Source organism: Fringilla coelebs, assembly GCF_963513975.1.
Source record: "Fringilla coelebs genome assembly, chromosome: 8".
NCBI classification, from domain to species: Eukaryota; Metazoa; Chordata; class Aves; order Passeriformes; family Fringillidae; genus Fringilla; species Fringilla coelebs.
This window is the reverse complement of record NC_140066.1, coordinates 22,622,185-22,640,971: the sequence shown is the minus strand read 5'-3', so window position 1 is coordinate 22,640,971 and position 18,787 is coordinate 22,622,185. Positions and strand designations below refer to the sequence as shown.

At 51.6% G+C, this 18,787-nt stretch overlaps 1 protein-coding gene across 5 annotated transcripts in view; it reads right to left on the bottom strand.

Moving 5' to 3' along the window:
- Positions 1–18,787, bottom strand: part of DNMBP (dynamin binding protein) — a 33,389-nt gene that overhangs the window by 5,161 nt on the left and 9,441 nt on the right. For 2 of the 5 annotated variants that reach the window (XM_084210224.1, XM_084210225.1), the window contains exons 3-9: positions 17,374–17,496; positions 14,892–16,823; positions 2,998–3,185; positions 2,294–2,393; positions 1,631–1,778; positions 1,093–1,110; positions 263–462 (exon numbers count right to left, since the gene is read on the bottom strand). In XM_084210224.1, coding sequence (XP_084066350.1) covers positions 263–462; positions 1,093–1,110; positions 1,631–1,778; positions 2,294–2,393; positions 2,998–3,185; positions 14,892–16,823; positions 17,374–17,496 — 2,709 coding nt within the window. Of the gene's footprint in view, positions 1–262; positions 463–1,092; positions 1,111–1,630; positions 1,779–2,293; positions 2,394–2,997; positions 3,186–7,145; positions 7,269–14,891; positions 16,824–17,373; positions 17,497–18,787 lie in introns of those variants that run through there. The other 3 variants (XM_084210226.1, XM_084210227.1, XM_084210228.1) reach the window with 3 other exon arrangements.

Below are 18,787 nucleotides of genomic sequence, written 5' to 3'. Positions count from 1 at the left end.
GTGACGTGGGAGAACCACATCTCCTAATCCACGAGGAGAGCTGGGGGAGCCAGGTAGGCTGGCCATGAGGAAGTAGAGGGGAATCTGCTCACAACTGGCAGCTGCTTGAAGGGCATTGAAAAAGGCGATGGGGCCAAACTCCCCTAAGCAGTGAGAGTTCCTCCATGACCATGGTTGCCAGCTAAGGCTCAGTGGCCAGCAGACACTGACCTCAGCACACCCACTCCTGTCTCTCTGTGCCCAGCAGTGCCCAGCTCCTCACCCAGGTCCTTCCGGCGCTTGTACTCGTTGATGTTGACGTTGATTTCTTTGACTGCAAGGACAGCAGCCGTGAGCGGTGCCTTATCAGGGTGAGCCTCAGGGGTAGCACTCAGCAGCTCCATCAGCAGCAGCGGGTACCGCATCACCCTCTGCACTGGCTTGATGAGGAAGGAGCCCAGGTTAATGTAGTTTGTGCAACCCCTGGAAAGTCAGGACAAAGGAGATGTACCAGGTGTCAGTCCGGCTCTGCCACACACATTCTCCAATGCCTCTAAATCCACCGTACTCCCTACATCAAGCCACCCTCATGACCAAATTCATTGTACTCCTGAACTCCTGGTGCTCTCAGATCATCCCCAGGTTTCTGCTCCTCACTCACAGCAGGTGATACTTCCCAGCCAGGATCCTCTTCATTACCAGACCCCCCATGAAATCCCACATAGGCACAGCCTCATACTTGCCAGAGAGCCACGTGTTTCAGATGCTGTTCCACCAACCAACTGCCCAGATCTGTCCCCCAGTGCAGGACAGACTGACTGCAGGACCGCAGTCACAGCAGGGCTTTCCTGGCTCCTTGGGGCTGAGGGCTCCCAAATTCTGTTTCCTGCCCAAGACTTCCCCTCACCTCATCACTTGTGCTGCCTACCTGTGCAGCCCACCCACTGCCTCTGCTGCAATGATGCCACAGACACCCCTGTCCTCCCAGTCATGCCTCCACAAGGCACTGTTAGGGCAGCCCAGCATGCACCCAGCCTGTGGCAGAAGGTTAGTTACAAGGGCATGGCCAGACCAACACAGACAGACAAGCAGGGATTAAGAGGAAATACTCACCATTCACTGTACAGGCTCCTGCCGGCCCACAGAGTGCCAAAAAGCAAAGAAAAGCAAGGGTTAATGGGGTGGCAGGTGTGCAATCCCACAGCCAGTGTCTATGCCCTGCCCAGTGAGGCTGCCAGGGCAGTGGGCAGCCCTGTCCTCCCAGAGCAGCCATCGGCACTGCCGGCTCCTGGGGCAGTTACCTCCACAAGTTGGAGCCTGGCACTCACTGAGCCAGGCAAAGCAGCTCCTTCCTCAGCAGCCGTGGTGGCCCAGGGTTTGGGGAACAGGAGCCCTCAGTCCAGGACGTGCCACCTTCTCTATACATTGGTGGCTTCTATGCAGATTTTAATGGGGTCTACAAGTTTCCCAGCATGTGTGTATTGGGGCAGGGGGCCATTTGAACCCAGAGCCTGGTCAACTATACAGTGCCACTGTCAGACCCTCTCCAGTCACCACCTGAACCATCTAAACACTGCTGAAGAGGGGCAGGGATGATGGAAACTGATCTCCCTATCCCAGCCTGGTGGCTGCCACCTGAAGAGGCTCAAACCTGAGGCTATCCAGCAGGTCCAAAAGTAGTTTCTGCAACTTCTCATCTTTCTCATAGGTTTCCAGCAGTGCGATGGCCTCATCATGGTTCTGGCAATACACCCTGTAGACACTCTCCAGCTCTGCACGATGTGTCAGGAACACTGGTCCTGCAGACAGCAGCAAAGCAGGACTTCAGAGTCTCCTGGTCCCCAGCTGCCTCCAAAAACACTGGTGTGTCTCTTGATAAGACATCCAGTGTTCCCATTCCACACACACAGCTCAAGAAAATAGCTCTACTACAGCATGCAGGATCCCTCCTCATCACCCACCAACACAGAGAGCTCAATCAATCCAGGTCTCCCAGGGGGAGTAGTGGAGACATTGGTCACAGGAACCACCAAGCAAAGGCACAGACAGCCCAAGGCATGAACGGCTCAAGCTGGTAGCACTTTGGGGCAAAGGGCCATGGACAGCCACAGGCACTGTGTCTGAGCACAGTGACCCCTGGGGCAACAGGCAACACAGATCTCCTTGGCTTCACTGTTGATGATGAGTGGTGATGGGTACCAGCAGGGAGAAAGCCCAGTCCCACCGATCCTCTCCCATCATTTAAACTGTTATGCCCTGCCACTAGCAATGCCCATCCCAGCCTTCTGAGAAAAGGTAACAGCAGAACTCATACCTATGGCATCTGAAGCCTCCAAGGCGGATAGCAGCTGCTTGGAGAAGTTTATTACCATGTGGATGTTTCCAAAAAGGCCCTCAAAGTCTATGGTCTGCATCTAGTGAAGGGGAAAAGAGATGTCCTGGATGGGGAACATGTCCCAGTTAGACTCAACAGGCCCCCATTGCCCCCCTGCAACCCATCAGTCCTCAGCTTCACAGCAGGCACCTGGTACGACCTTCTCTCATCACAGTGACTCCTGTACACATTTCCTTGTCCCCTAGTGCACTGAAACTCTCACTCCTTATGTGTCCTTCTCTTTCCCAGCAATTCCACCCCTGCCTCCGCTCACCTGGTTTTCTCTTTTTCCTCCCACTAAATCTGTCCCCATGCCAAGACCCCATATCTTATTTCTCCTGTCAATGAATTTAACCTATAACCAAACAAAGAGAAACTTTTCCTGCACCAAAAAATTCAGTGTATGATACTTGCTGCCAGGTCTCTCAGTCCCAGCAAGGATGAGGGTTCAGCAGGATCTCAAAGCAGATGGGCTTATTGCAACAAGTGCAGGGAACCGTGGGAACCACTCTCCTCCCCTCAGAATGGCTTTAATTTCCTCTGTGGGTTCCCGTACTGCGTAGTCCCCTCTGAGACGGACTCAGTATTCTCACCCCAATCCACCCGTGCTGCACCACAGTGTCCCCTCCTTTCCCAGCTCCTACCTGTGCCTGCTGCAGGGGCACCATGATCCTCTCCACACACATCTCCAGGTCTCTGACATAGTCGCGCTCTGTCTGGAGCAGTTCCTCAATAACCTTGGTCCTCTTCTCCAGCATCCTCTGCTCTGCGCTCTCAGTGGCGGCTGAGGATGGCTCCAGGGATGGTGTCTGGGCAGACAGGAGAGTCATCTCTGCAAGACAGATAATCGAGATCAGCATGCTCCAGCAAGGATACAAGTACAGGAGACAAACAGCACCGGCACTGCTACATATGTAACCCATGAGACTGAGAAACAGCACTACTGAGAGTCCAAGGGCCTTTCCAGAGAGACCATCCCGAGGGCTGCAGGGAGACCCGGCTGCTCCCACAGCCCACCCTCGCAGCGCCAGGAGCGCCGCAAAGCCCCGGCCCCGGCACGGCGGGCAACAAACCTGCTCCACACGGTCTGCCCTGATGCCGGCCGGGCCCGGCTCCTCTCCCACGCCGCGGCTCCGGGAAGCGGCAGACACGGAGGGAAGCCCCCGCTAGGCAATGGCGGCCGCCCCTCCCTCAGGCTGGGAACAGGGTCTCCATTCTCCAGGCCCGGGGCATTTCCATCTCAATGGCCGCGGAGGGCCCCGGGCATCGCAGCGCGGCTGCCGCCGGCAAAGCCCGGAGCTGGAGCCCGGCCAGCGCGGCCGGGCAGGGCCGCCCCGCCCGCAGGGCCCGGGGCTGCGGGCCGCGCTCCTCGGCCCCGTCCGAACCCCCGCGGCCGCCTCTCCTCCTGGTTTTCTGTGCCACCTGCGGCCTCAGGCCGGCCCAGCCCCCTTCGCTTCCATTGAGACTTCTCATCCCCCCGCGGATTCCTGGGCCCCGCCGCTCTCTGCCCCACCTGCCCGCGTTCAAAGGCTGCGCCTCCGGACCGAAACCGCGGCCACAGCGCTCCCCCCGCGCCCTCCCTGGTCACCCCTCCGAGGCCAGGAACACTCGGGGCTCCCCCATTTCAGGGCAGCACGAAGCCCCTTGCAGCGCCAGCCTGCCTCGGGTACCCCATTTCATGTCAATGGCTGATGCCACAAATGCGCCGTCTGCTACGGAGCCCCAGCTGCCCTCCATCCGCAGAATTCTTTTAGAGCTGCAGACATGCCCCAGTTCAGACGTTTCTAGGAATGTTTTTGCAGGACAAGCACTTCCAGAGGTCCTTGACCTCTCCAGTGATAGCGTCGGACAACAGAGGCTCAGCCCTGCTAAATCCCAGGGCTGGGGACTTACCCTGGTACCACAGTATGGACTGTGCACAGCCCTAAGAGACCCCCCTGCTCCCAGCCGCTTCTGCCCAGGAGTGGGGCAGGCAGCAAGCAGACCCCGGCCGTGCTACGTGGGGTGATGGCAGTACCCAGCATGGCAGCATGAAACGTGGGACGGGAAAATTGCTGCCTCTGCCTAAGCATCCTGTCCACTGCTCCCCCAGGCCAGGGTCTTCACACCAAAACAATCCAAGAAAGAAAAGACACCCAAACTGAGACACTGACTCAGCCCATGATTATCTGAAACCATGCCAGCCCTTTTGGCCCTTCCATTGCAGAGCAGCCTTGGCAGAAACCAGGAGCATCAGCAACAAACAGCAAGTTCTTAGAGCTATCCAAGCTGAGGATGAACCACTGTGCCTCTCTGCAGAAATAACAACTTCAAAATCATTTCCAGTGCCAGCCTGGCAAATGGGAAACCCAGCTGAAACACAGATGCCCTCAATGTGGGAGGGAAGATATCTGTCTCTCTAAGCTGGCATCTCTGCTGCCCTGCCTTGAAATCAAGCCTGGGGAGAGGCAAAACAACCAGCTCCATGGAGGAGGATTCAGTGACACAACCAGCACTTCATTTAGTAGGCAATCACTGGGAAGAAAAGCCCTCACTGATTCCTACTGGCAAGTATTCTTAAGCCTAACCCCATCAGAGCCTGCCTTGGCTTTCCAGCAGTCCCCAGTGATGAACTTTATCAACTCAAATGCAGCAGGAATCCACAAGGAGAGCCTCAGAGCAGATGCTGGGTTTAACTGGTTTTGCTCTTTGCATTGCCACAGCATCTGCAAAGTTTCAGGAGCAGACTGGGCCCTGCTGTGCAAGGTCCTCCACAAACGCCCACAGGGATATCCACAGACACAGCACTGGGAGCCTGAACAGCATACGAGCAGAAAAACGTGCAGCAGGCACAACTAAACACTAAGGTAATACTGTCAGCAGGTCTTTGTGGCTCAGGGAGTCCATGAAGTAACAACAAATGAGTTATTTTAAAGAAGGCATGGCACTTGTTTTGCAGGAGAGCAAGCTCAAGTGGGAAGGCAGCCTGGACGGAACAGGAAGGTGTTAATTTGCAATGCAAACAGGTGTGTGAAACCCAGAGGGGTGGGTGGTGAGATGGTACTACTGCATGGGGTGGGCTGGGAAGAATCTTGAAAATTAAGACAAGCCAAACTCACAGCCAGAAATGACCCATACAGCAGCATTTGGGAAGACAAATGGAAAATATTACATTTTCTTTGGTCTAAGAACAGGATTTTATATTTAGCCCCAGGAAAAATGCCACCACGCTAAGTTTTGTACGAGACACCTCGGGAGTTTTCTGCATCACCAAACAACCCTGCTGTGCTCCCAGCCCTAGCCATAGCTAAACTGCAGTCACACCATGTGTTTGGCTCCAGCTCCCCAAAACAGAGCTGGGGATGCCCAGTGCTGCTGGCAAATGCAGCAGCTCCCCACGCTCCACCAAGAAAACCCCAGGCAAGTAAATCTAGGTCAGGCCCTTACAGAAAGAACCCTGTGGCAAGGATTCAACCCACACTTGTGAGATTGCCAGCTCCATGACACCCTTCTTTGGCAAGTCTCAAGTCCCTGCCTATGGAAGGGAAATTAAAACCTTCCTTGCACAGATTTTGAGCCCACAGTAGTTATCAGCTCAGCCTGGATGACCTGGCACAATGCTGGGCATCAGTTCCACCCACTTACACTGTATCAGTATTTGCATGATTTTGAAAACTCATACAAATTAATTCTCCTCTGGCCTTCTTGCTCTTTCTGAACATTTTAAGACTTCTTCAAAAACAAGGCTACATTCAGTCAAGTCTCCTAGAACTATTGTTGTTTATCACTAGTCCAGCATCCTCCTTCAGCTATGAATTCAAAAGTTGTCCTACTTCTTTCCAAACACTTACAGCTCAAAATATTCAAATACAGAATTTATTTGTAATATTTGGCTCTTATATCTGACGAATATATATTACTTAGTGTTTGTTTCTGATACATTTAAAAACTCTCACTTTTTGCATTTCATACTATCTCTGTTAATTGTCATGAGCTTATTTTTTCTTGTTTGTTATACATTCTTGTATGTCTAATATCAGCTTTCCCTAAATGAAGCTTATTAAGCAGGTAGCTAAACCCACCAATTTCACAGCTGTAGATTTTGGTCATCTAGTAAGTATTTTTTAAACACATCTCCATTATAATCCACAGATTTTCTATTTAGATGTTACCTTTCAATTTGATTCATCATGCCCATCAGCTTTGGAGATGCTAAGACATACACCACAGCTTGAATGGGCTTTGCTGGCCTGCAGGAATATGACTCGTATTTTTAATGAAGCCAACAAATTCCAATCCAGTGACAAATTTATGTTTACCCATGACACAGTTGCCAAATAGGCATTCAGAAATACACTTCCAAAAACTATGTTCTCAATCACAATTTTCAGAGATTCAGATTCTGTTTCTCCTCGGTTTGATGGTCTGAGACAGCCTCCCAGGCGCACCTGCTTTTGAGCTTGGCTAGTACCCCTGCTGGACCCATGAGAGCAGCTCCTAACCCAGCCCTGGCAAAGAGGTGTGAGATGGAGCACACTCCCACCCCTGCCCTTCCTGGGGAGGCTGTGGTTTGCCATTGCAATCATACGGCTCATCCTGCTCGTCTGAGAAATGCCGCTGTCATCAACTTTCTTAAAATTAACAAAAACTTTGAATTGCCATTACCCAACCTCCTAGTGGGAGCACACATGCAATTAGAGGTCTTCCTGCCCCGCTCTGGGAGCAGAGCTGACCCGCAAAGACCAGATCCAACGGGATGCACGTCCCCCACGCTGCAGGGCTCGCCCCCCAGCTGCTGCTCCTCAGGGCTCACCTGGCAGCATCCCGCAGGCGCTAACGCTCCCTGGAGAGGGACGTGCCGCCCATCAGCGCCCAGGACAATCCCAGCAATCTCCGACGGGGCTGCTCCCAGCCGCGAGGCAAGCCCGGCCCCGGGCCCACAGCTCAGCACAGTCAAGCAGTGACTCAGGACAAAACAAACCAGCTGCAAATATTTGAAGTATGTGGAGGCCAGGAGGGGAGGAGCCACTGCCGACCATGAGAGGGGGGAGCGATGAAACTAGGGCAGGGAATAATTAATCTAAGCAAAAGGCTAAACTGGCTGCCAGGAGCAGGATCTGGCTGGGGTGAAAACTCTTACTCCAGACACTGGTAATACACCAGGGAGCTGAACAGGGGCAGAACAGGGATGGTTCTCCAGGGCCATTGGAGCGGCTTGGTGTCCCAAACATGCCTAATGCACAGCTTGGCTGGGATGCCTCTATGCCACAACCATGGCCCCAAACCGCCTCCGGTTGCCCAGACCAGCCCCATGGCATTCAGTGTGACCAGAGGATGATTCCAACCATTGATATAGAAAAAAGTGAAGTAATATGATGGTGTAAAAGAACTAAGCTGCTAAAATGGAGGCAGGGCATAAAAAAAATGGGAGCAAAACCACTGACAGATAAAAGAACGAAAGCTGAAAGTTCTTAAAAAGGATGTTTTAAATATACAATCCAAAAAACATTAAGAGAACAGTACTGATGAAAAGTCTGTCCTGCATCTGTGCTTCAATAACGACAGCAAATATAAATATATAAATGAATATAGTAAGTCAGATAGTAGATAATAGACACACCACAGAAAAAAGAGAAAAGAAAGACATCAAGAAAAATCCAAGGATGGTAGAATTCAGTTTTCATCTTTTAAATGAGGAAATAAAATAGTACTTTATAATGGACCTTTATTTCCGTCCAGGACAAAGAAAATCCTACAAGGACACAATCCCACAAGTAGCAGAGAGAGTACGATTTTTGGCAAACCTGGCAAAAAGGTAGAATTATACAATAAATTTTCTGCTTATTTCTTTCTAAAAAGCAAAAAGAGAAAAAACCAAACAAACAAAACCCCCAAAAAACAAAAAAATACTTTGAAAATCCACTACCAGTGGAGTGGAGACTATCCAGAAAAGAAGGCATTTCTAAACAGGTTCTCCAGAGACTGGATTTAGTTAATCCCACATAATAGAGTAAATGGAAAATCACTGCTGTCATGTAGAGAAGTGAGGATCAATTCAATAGGATCACAAATAAAGATGAGGCATATGAGTCACTGAGTGATCCAGGGTACCCTGAATAAGATAGAATTATTCAAACCAAGCAGGTTTAATGCAGACAAACGCATTAGTGTATTAACGGGAACAAGAAACACAGCCACATGCAGGATTGTATTCTGGGCAGTAATTTTTTGGCTTGATCAGACAAAATTTAACAGGAGTTCCCTGACTGTTGCAGAGGTCCACTGGGGTTTTGGACAAGGGCACAGGAGCATAGCAAGTTAAACTAGTGCTGACACCCACCCAGAATGCCTCACCCAGCTCTGAAGTCCACTGTTTTAAAAGAGTCTGAACTGAAAAATGAGTGAGCATCAGGAAGAATAAACACTTAAAGTCTTTCTGTGAGTCTTTGACATGGGTATTTTAAGACTACATTCACTACAAAGAATTGAAGACTGAAAAATTACTTAATTACAGTACCTGCCTGAGAAGAATATCCATCAACTAAAAAGCTCTAATTTAGGAGAAAAAGGTTGGGGTTCAGAGCTAAAATGCAACACATTAGCATGCAAAACCTTTAAGAATGATGGTGACTAAGCAGCAGAACTATGACAGGTGGGTTCTCCTGTTGATGTGTCAGGCAGTCACATCTGAGTCTTATCCCAGAAGAGGAGCTCTAACCAAGCAGATGTCACCCAGTTACACTGTACAGAAATCTGTAAGAAGTGTGATAACCCTGCAAACAGAAAAGATCATCTTTACTGGCTTGGAAGTATTCAAGGCAGGCCAGAGGGGGCCCTGGGCAACCTGATCTAGAGTGTGGCATCCCTGCCCATGGCAGGGGCACTGGAGCTAGATGCCCCTCTAGTTCTCTTCCAACCCAAACCATTCTACGATTCCATGATCTCTACTGGAGCTTTAAAGTCCCAAATTCTGTTACTCAGTGGATGGAGGAGGAACCTGTTAGAGAAGTAAACAGCTTTAGAAAAGGTGCCTGGAGCACACACTGAGGGAGAACCAGAGCTGACTTTTGCCTGCCAGCTGCACAGGAGGTGTCTGCTGCCAAGCACAATGGGAGCTCTTTTGGGGAGGTGCTGGTGGGATCTCACATTGAGGCAGCTACAGCAGCAAAGCAGTACATGACAAGGAGAGATGTTGCTGATCCAGCACTGTGCCGCAGCAGGGCAAAAGGAGGAAAGTAGCAGACAATTGCAGCCAGAAAAAGGCCACAGGATGGACAGACAGTGTTTGAAATACTTGGAGCTTTCATCTCTCCTGTTCTGCTGTGAGACACTAGTGCAGATGATGAGAGCATCCTGCCCTGCACCTCTCACAGCTACTCCCATGCCCCTGAGCCTGCCACAGTGGAGAAGAATCCTATAATCCTGAAGAGCATAGGCTTTCACTTGGCATCACAGTCTATCCCTTCAATTCTAGCAAAAGCTCGAGAAGTCAGCACTGCTCCAGCCTCCTAAGGCTTTGTGGACCACTTCCCATCCCACTCTGTTCCTGGCCTCCTCCTGGCTCCCCTGCTGCCCTTTGGACATCTTGGCACCACAAAGCCTCTCCCTTTCCTCACCCCAGGAATGCAGCTGAGCAAAGTCCCACCCTTACAGGGTGGCCTGAGAGTGGAGAAATGCAGCCATTGGAGCCTGCTTAATCAAATATCTCCAGAGGACAGATTTCTTGCTAAGGCAGAGGTAGGCACTGCCTCCAGCTTTGCCATCACTTTGGCTGTTGCAGTTTTCCTCTCCATTTCAATCCCACTTCATGGAGAATTCACACACACAGCTACATGAGACAGATGCTGGCAGCAGGGGCACAGGAACAAACAAGTTTTCAGACACACGGAGGCCTGTCTATCAAGAAGGGCTCCTTCTGTCCCTCTGCCCAGACCCCAGCACCCTGCTAGTTCCCCTCAACCCCCACCAATATTCTTGCACCAACAAGCAAAGCTGCACAAATCTATCTACAGCTGACTCTGACACAGCACAGCGTCAAGGGAATGATTTCACCAAGACAGCCTAAGCCTTCCACTTTGGTAATTCTGCAGCTCCAGGGTGCTATTTGATGGGACTGCAGACCTGGAGATGGCTTGGGGACCCAGGACACAGGGAATGCAACTGTTGTAGCACAGGCAAGAGACCACTGCAGTACTGAGGGTGATGGTGCAAGAGATTCCCATTGGTGACAGCCCCCCAGCATGCAGGTGCCTGGGTACCGTGCCCAGGTGAATTATGCAACTCTGAGTACTTGCTCTCTGTGTATGTCAGAGGAAGCTGTTGAAGCATTCAATTTCCTGCTTTGTGCCGCCTGTGAACAGCTGCCATACTCATGCTCAGGGTCAGGAATTGGTTCCTACAGAATCTATTAATGCTGGGTTATAAAGAGGCAGTGGGAATAACCCCAGCATCTCACCCTCTCCCTCATGAGGAACATCCTCAAAGCACTGAGAGAGTAGACAAACCAGGGCCCAAGTTTTAGGGTGTACCAAAACCATGCAGGAGCAACAGAAAGGACAGCCTTGAGTCTGTGCCACCTGTGCTTCCCTCCCACCTGGGCCTCTGCAAATTCCCCTTGAAGAGGCTGCACGGAGGGGTGATGACCATGATGCTATTGCACTAAGTCCCAGGGAGGAGCCTTCCTGTGAGAGGCTGGCTGTGCTGGCCACCCACGTGTACCAGACTCCCAGCGCTGCCCTGGTGCCGGGGCAGGGTGAAGGCACACCCAAGGGAACTGCCCCCCCCTTTCCCTGTGTACCTGGGTTTTTCTTCCTGGTCTGCACAAACTCTGAGTGCCGCAGGGCACTGGGAGCCGTCCGTCTGTAGAAGCTGTTCCTCTGCAGCACAGAGCCCACCCTGTGCGCTTCCTCGACCTCCTGCTCCCAGACCTGGCTCCAGTCGGGCCGGCCCGTGCGTACCCTTGAGTGCTCTGCTCCACTGCTGCTCTTGGCTGGCACCCCAGGCCCTGGCGCTTCTCCTTCCAGCTCCCCACAGCCGTCGGAGTCAACGACGCATGTCTCGAACTGTGGGTAGCAGGTACCTGACCCCAGATTCACACTACCATCTCCTGAGGACCTGACTGCAAATGCAGGAACTTCACAACCTCTGTCTGGACTGCTGTGGTCCATGACATGGCCTTTGGGCCTCCTGTGCTGTTCCCTGTCTTCTTCATTGACTTGGTCCCTGATACCTACATGCAGCTTTTCCTGCTCTCTATATGCTCTAGGGCCTCCATCATCTCTATACCACTTTTCCCCTTCCCTATATACTTGATTGCCTCCATCCTCTCTATACTGCCTTCTCCTCTCCCTATACTCCCCAGAGTTGCTCTCTTGCCTGTGCCACAGTTCCTTTTTCCTATAATGTCTTCCATGCTCACTGTAGTCCCTAGGATCTCTGTAGTCCTGATACCCCCTTCCCCCCTCCCTACAGTCTCCAAGGCCTCTATCCTCTCCATACTGCCTTTCTCTCTCCCTGTACTGCCCAGGTACTCTGTCCTCTCTGTTCCGCCCTCCTCTTATCTCAGAACTGCAGTTTCTGTACTGAACACCCTCCCTCTCGTACACCCTGTAGTTTCTGTCCTCTGTATCCTGTCTTTTGCCTTCCCAAACATTGTCTGCTCTCCTGCAGTCCATGTGCTGCATCTGTCCCTTCCAAAAACCTCCGCAGTCTCCATTCCTGCTCTGTTGGTCCACAGAGATGTCCTCCTGTGTCCTGGAACTGTCCCAGCCACTGTCTGCTCCTCGGCTGCCTGGGCACGGCCTCCTCGTCGCCCTGGGTCTGTCACTGCCGCCAGCCACGTCCCGTCTCTGTACAGCACAACAATCCTCATATTCCCAGCTGAGGAGCCGCGGTTCCCGTCTCGAATCCTCCATGCAGCGTTTCCTCTAAGGACAGGTGCACATAGTCCTGCGGGGTGTGGCACAGGGGCCGGCTCCCCTCACCCTCTGCTCCCCGAGCCCAACCCCAGGCTGACGGCGCTTCTCCACTCTGCTCCAGCACTCCCGTCCCAAGTGAAACGCTGCTTCCTGAAACCAGCCAGCTAAGGCAGCGGCCCAATCGCTGGCAGCCCTGGCCTCCTCCACCTGCTGCCCAAAGTAATCAGTAACCAGCCCTGAGCGAGGAGGTGAGCCAGGCTGGGCAGGCCTGCACCGCCCAAACCGGCTCCACGGCTTTGCCAAAACCTCTCCACAGGCAGCTCTGAGGCAGGGAGGAGGAGGGCACTGGAGCATGCAGAGGCCCTGCCCTGAGACCAATGTCCTCAGGGAAGGGAAACAGAGCATGTGTGAGACCGCAGGAAGCCACAGAGCAGAGGTGGGATACCAGATCTTCTACTAGATCTTCTTTTTTCCACCCCTGATGGCATGGAGGAAACAACATGGTCTAGAAGAGGCTGGGATCTGCTCCACACTTTGCTGGGGCAAACTGAGGCCTTCAGGCTGCCCCTGGCTGAACCCTGATGCTGAGCCCATCCTCTTCTCAGCCCTCACCACAGTCACATAAAGCTCAGGAAAGGAGCTGCTCCCTGCAAGACAGACCAGTGCCTCCACAGTGCCATGCAGCCACAGCTGCATGGTTCCCTGCTCCAGGGGAAACAGCTGGTCCACCCGCTGACAGGAACAGGCTTGAAGGGATTACTTGGGTTATGGAGTGTGGTGCCAACACACCAAATAAGTTTCCAGAAGGCTATAGAACTACACACTCCAGTAATGCTTCTCACTGCAGGGCACAACATATTCCCAATTTTCCATGCCAAACACGAGCTCCTATAAGAAACCAAGAGACAACCACAACGTGCCCTTGACAGAGAGAGCGAGAGTCTGGAGATGTCATCCATGTCTCAGGTTCTTGCAACACATATTTGGAACGCAGAGCCCATGCCCTCAGCTGGTAGAAGACAAAAATAAAACCAACGGACTCTCCTACTCCAACTGCAGGAGGGCAAGCACTAATCCTGCCCCAGCCTGGTGATCAGTGAAACCACAGTGTGCTCATAAGACACACCAAAAAAGCAACCTGATGATTTTAAACACTTACTGTAGAAAACCACGTATTTTCTACTCTTCCTTTGGCTGAATGGGAGAAAAATCCCCTAGGACTACTAAAAGGATACTAGCTTGAGGATGCCTCAGGATAGTGCATTAGTTCTTGTCTAAAACTTCTAGTTCCAGGAACGAACAGGTTCCACAGGATCAGTCCTCTGCCAGGAAGCACTGGGACAGTAGGAGACACTTCTTAGCAAGATCCATCCTATCAGAAAATTCCCCTTGTGATTCAGCCTAGACTTTCCTCTTCCTGCCTTCAACTTATTTCATCTAGCTTCAAATCCTCTAGGCCTCCTTCCAAGCATCCCTTTTGCACACCACTGACACGAAGGCTGTTTGTCACCCTGTTTTCCTGGTGCAGCCAGCCTTCATTCCCATGTGCTCTGCCTCTGACATGACCGTGCAGCAAAGTGCCTGGGCTCCCCAGTGCTGATTAAGCAGTGGGAGGATGGAGGCAATGAAGTCAGAGTGAGTAACTCCCAGGCAGGAGCTGGCACTTCGCTCCGTCTCCTGCATGCAGTGCCCACATTTCCTGCACGTCGTGGGTTTCAGTAACAGAACTGCAGTGTCACAGCTCCTGGGAGAAGCCTGGGAAGGAACTGTGGGAGAAGATGTGTGTGATTCCATCTTTCCACTTGTCTACTGTAATATCAAGTGTAACATAATTAACAGCACTGATCTTTATGTGGCATCTTCAGGTTTCAGAGACCAAATGTGCTGACCGTGGGAAATTCCTCTGTCCTGAGTAATTTTTTTCTGGGGTGCAAGAACAAAAGTCACATTTTCAGCTACAGATATGCCACAATTGTAAGCTTTTTGCTGCTGTTACCAACAGACTAGTCCTATTTTCTTGTCCTGGACTTCATGGATGGCAGGAGCACAGGGGCAGGTTTTACTTTTTGCCCAGTAATCCATCCCACTCCCAGGTCACGTTCAGTCCCCTTCTGTGCACCCCTTCTCATATGAATAACAAATCCCCACAGGTCTGTATCAGCCCCAGAGCAGAAAGCACAGGAAACCCAGTGCCCTGACAGGTTGAGAGCAGTCACAGCACTTATGTCAACTCAAATCTCAACTGCAGGACCATGAGCAAAGCCACCCTGAAATTGCTGCTCACTCCCCGACAGATAAGGAGATGAGGCAGGGGGGTTGGAACTGCAGCAGCAGTTTTGCTTTCCATCACGGACATACTGGGAGTAGATGAAATGAAAGCTCTGGATGTGTGGTGGGGCTGGAACAGATGGGAGAGTTGGAAGGAAAAGGGGGTGAGGAAGATCGGGGCAAAGGGATATCCAGAGAAAGACAAAGTGATTCTCCAAGGCGAAATCACGATGATATATACTGCAACAGTACTTACAAGATAATCAAAATCATGAATTAAAGGGTATAAAAGACTGCCTTCAACAGTGTCTGTAAAACAGCAGAGGCACCTGCGCTCCTGAAGCATTCCCCATCCCACGCTGTTGTAGACTCACCTCTCAACTCCTGCAGCTCCATGCTGAGGCTCTCAATGTTGGAGTCACAGAAATCAAGGTTCTCCATAGTCTCTGCTCTCACCAGCTCATCCTGCTGCTCCTCCAGCATCAGGCTTAGCTCAGCACGGGTCTTGCTGTACGCCTCCAGATCTCTCTCCACCTCTCCAATTCGAGTCAGCAGGATGGAGCTGGAGGAGGCTGATCCTGCCTGTGTCAAGTCCTCACATCCCTCCTCCACCCGCTGCTCTGGGGTGCTGGGCTGAAGCTGTGCAGGGGCCACGTTTTTCCGCTGGTTGCTGGATGGAGGCCGGGGTGCAGGCCGGGAGGGTTTGACTGAGAAGGACAGAGCCCTGCCTTTGGACACCTGGCCACCCTGCGTGTGCACAGCGGCTGTCGCGAGGCTGCTGGGCCGAGGAGGGGGTGGCCTCAGGGCCCTTCTCCTCTCTGCCTGCCTGGAGTGGGACACAGATTCAGGAGACCCACGGACAATGTCCTTTTCAGAGCTGTAGTCCAAGATGGAGAAGTGACGGGAGACCTTGTCCTGCTCCGCACCAGTACTTGACAGGCTCTTCTCAAACTGGGCCAGCTGCTCCGTCAGTTTGGAGTCCAGGTCCGTGCAGCTGTCCCCCTGCACTGCAAGTGGGCAGCACTCCCCCCAGCTCCCAGCCCATGTGTCCAGGCTCACCTGGGCAGTTCCTAAGCTGGAACAGGGCTTGGACTTCTCCAGTTTACTGTCCATCCAATTGTCTAGGTCCTGGGTTCTGCTCTGGCTCTCCCAGGGCTCGGATGCTGCCCAGCTATTAGCGGATGAAATCGCTTGGCTCCTGCAAGGATTTTGGGGGAAATGGGGTGCCTGCAAGGGCACACTGGGGCTGTCTCCATCATGCTTAGGGAGGGAGTGAGTTTCTGAGTTTCCTGGGGTGGCTGAAGTAGTCCCCTCAGGCTCCAGCTCACCTGCTTGGCCAGGCCTGTTGCCCTGTGGGGGAGGCAGCTGAGCAGAGGGGAGAATGCCATTGACTGACTTTGTGTGGTTAGAGGGGACTGAGCCCACCGTGCCTTCAGGATGTGGCTCTTGGTGTCCTGTGCTGGGAAAGGCCTGTCCCAAGTCAGTGCCAAGAGGACCCTCTGACCTCCCTGCCTTGTGAGACAAAATGGTGGCAGGCTCAGGATATGCAACCGAGCCATCCTCCTTTTTCCTGTCTTTCTGGTGCAAAGGAGGAGTTTCAGAGCAAGTGATTTCTGAATCTTGATGGATGCTCAATTCACAACTGCCTCCACCTTGCAGATCCCCAGCACTCACCATTTCCATGCAAGCCTCAGAGGCTTCCAGCCTCACAAATCTGTGTGGAAAGATGCCACGTTTTCCTCTCAGCTCCCCCTCCAGCCAGCCATCCTCCAGAATGCCTACAATCCGAATCCTGTCACCCACATCAAAATCCAGTTCCTTGGGCTCCAGGGCTTGGAACTGATAGAGGGCAACACCATAAGTACTCCCTGGCTCCTTGTCATCTTTGTGGGGCATCTCTACTGTCCCATTGGTGTCACAAGTCCCTGTGGGCTCTGGATCCACTGAGGTTCCTGGTGCTCGCAGAGGAGTAAGCAGTTCCACAAAACCCTCTGGGAAGATGCCCCTGCAGCCTCTGAGCTCACCCTCAAACCAGCCAGGCTCCGGGACTCCAATAATGTTGATCACATCCCCTTCCCTGAAGTCCAGTTCCTCCTCCAGCTGAGCAGACAGGTCCATCAGGGCCTGGGCTTGGCCCAAGGAGTAGGCAGGCACCTCCAGGAGAGGGCTCTGGGACAGCTGACGTCTCCGAACTGAAAGGCACAGCTCCCTCACACATGATGATGGGAAGAAGCCCTTGGAACCCCAGCTGCTTCGGCCCTGGAGCCAGCTGGAGGCCAGGGACCCTCCCAGGATCACCAAGTCTCCTGCAGAGAATGAGACACAACAGTTCAAAACTGTTCTCATTATCGCTTCACAACTCTTATTCCTGCCTCTCCCTGTTTCCTCCTGGCTGTGGGTGAGGCCTGGCACTCTGTTATAGCACAGTGCATGCTAGGGATGCATACAAGCACGGGATGGGATTAAGGCATGAAGTATCAGCAGCTTTTTGTACATCTAAGATACACAGTTTGGCTGCAAAGCTGTGCAGGTGCATCGAAGCTTTCATTCTCCCCCAAATGCAAGTCTAAGATTTGGAGATCAGAGGTCAGTTAAGAGGCAATTGTAAATTTACTCTGATCAGGTAATGCCATTTTTTGGAGTTTCATGAGTAATGACAGATCATGAGAAAGTTGTATCCAAATGGCAAAAGCCTAGACGACCATGGTGGATTTGACATGACCCATGTCATGAGGAATTAGGAGATTCACCTCTTTCTTCTGTCACTCTAGGCAGGAGGCTGTGACTAGGTTCATCCATCCAGAAGGACAGGTGAGGCTTTTGAGGTGCAAAGCAAAGGAAGGGAATGGAGATTACCTCTCTGCAATGACAAGCTCCCTGGCTCTTGAGATGTGAAGTCATTGGTACAAACAAACAGTTTTTCTCCCTGCTTCAAAGGGGGAATATCCACAGGTTCAACAAAGCTGCTAGGAAACTGCCCTAAAAGGAGAATGAGTTGTCAGCAATGAGTCCTTCCTATGACCCACCACCATTTCCACCCTCCTTCCAGATTTTGGGATCTATTAATCTCTTGCTAAAGGGAAATACCCAGTTACCCTGGGTGACTCAATAGCCTGGTGAAAGAAGAACAAGTTTGGGAGCCAGGAATTCCTGGGGGTTTAAGTACTTAAGAGCTAAAAGAGAACAAAAAGCTTTGAGCCCTTGGCTCACTCCAGGCAACCACAGGCTGTGTGCATTACTGGGACTGTGCCATCAGCATGGAGCTTCCAGGAACAGACATATTAGGTTTTCTCTGCCCTTACTGCTTCCTTCCCAACTCAGACCCATGGTGAGGACTAAGGGATCCAGTAGTGCTGGATCATGGGAGCACTGTCTTCTGACTGGGCAAATCCACTTGGTGCTCCTTCCTCCATAGGGCTTGGCCTCCATAGGGCAGTGTCAGCACAGAATTCAGGCTGCCACTCTGAATGGGATGGCCACACCTGTGAGTCACAGGCTCTGTCACAGCTTCAGCACTGCTGGGACTCCAGGGACCTTCCCCACTGTCATTCTGAGTATCTGTTTCACCATGGCACATTTGTTGGCCACCAGATGATACCCATCAGATACTAATTTCAGTCCTGAGAGCACATGACATGGCAGAGCCCACTGCAAAGGCCACTAAAAATGTCTTTCTTATATAATTTGATGCAAGGGGATATGATGAAGTATGGGCTAGTACCACATCCAGCATTGCCCCTGGGTGACCAAAATTTTCTAATGAAACCTGGAAACACCATATCCTAGACACCCAGAGCTTTACACTGTGCTTAGGCAATTTGACATTTGCTATTCTCTGCTGCTCCCTTCACAGTTTTAAACAACTCTCTTTTTTCTTATCTTAGTTTCCTGCTTTCTACATGGAAACAACATAATGCTGTAAGAAAGGAATTACTGTACATGGAGTTACAGTAATTATTCCACAGAGTAATGAGTACTAGGCTGCAACACCTCCACAGCTTCTATTCTAAAGTGCTTTTTCAATTCCCTATAACTTTAACTTAGAAAGCTGGGCAGAAAACTACAACAGCTGTTCCAAGGGAAAGCAGAAATGCAATTGGGTTTTGAGTTAAAGGTCATTAAAAACATTCCGTTTGACTTCAGCATGTTTCTTATCTTTGAGCTATGGTGCACATCCGTTTGTTACTCCTTAATAGCTTCATCTTCTATATAACAACCTCACCAGTTATGCTGGCAGACAAATCTCTGTTGAAAACTGCAGACATAATCC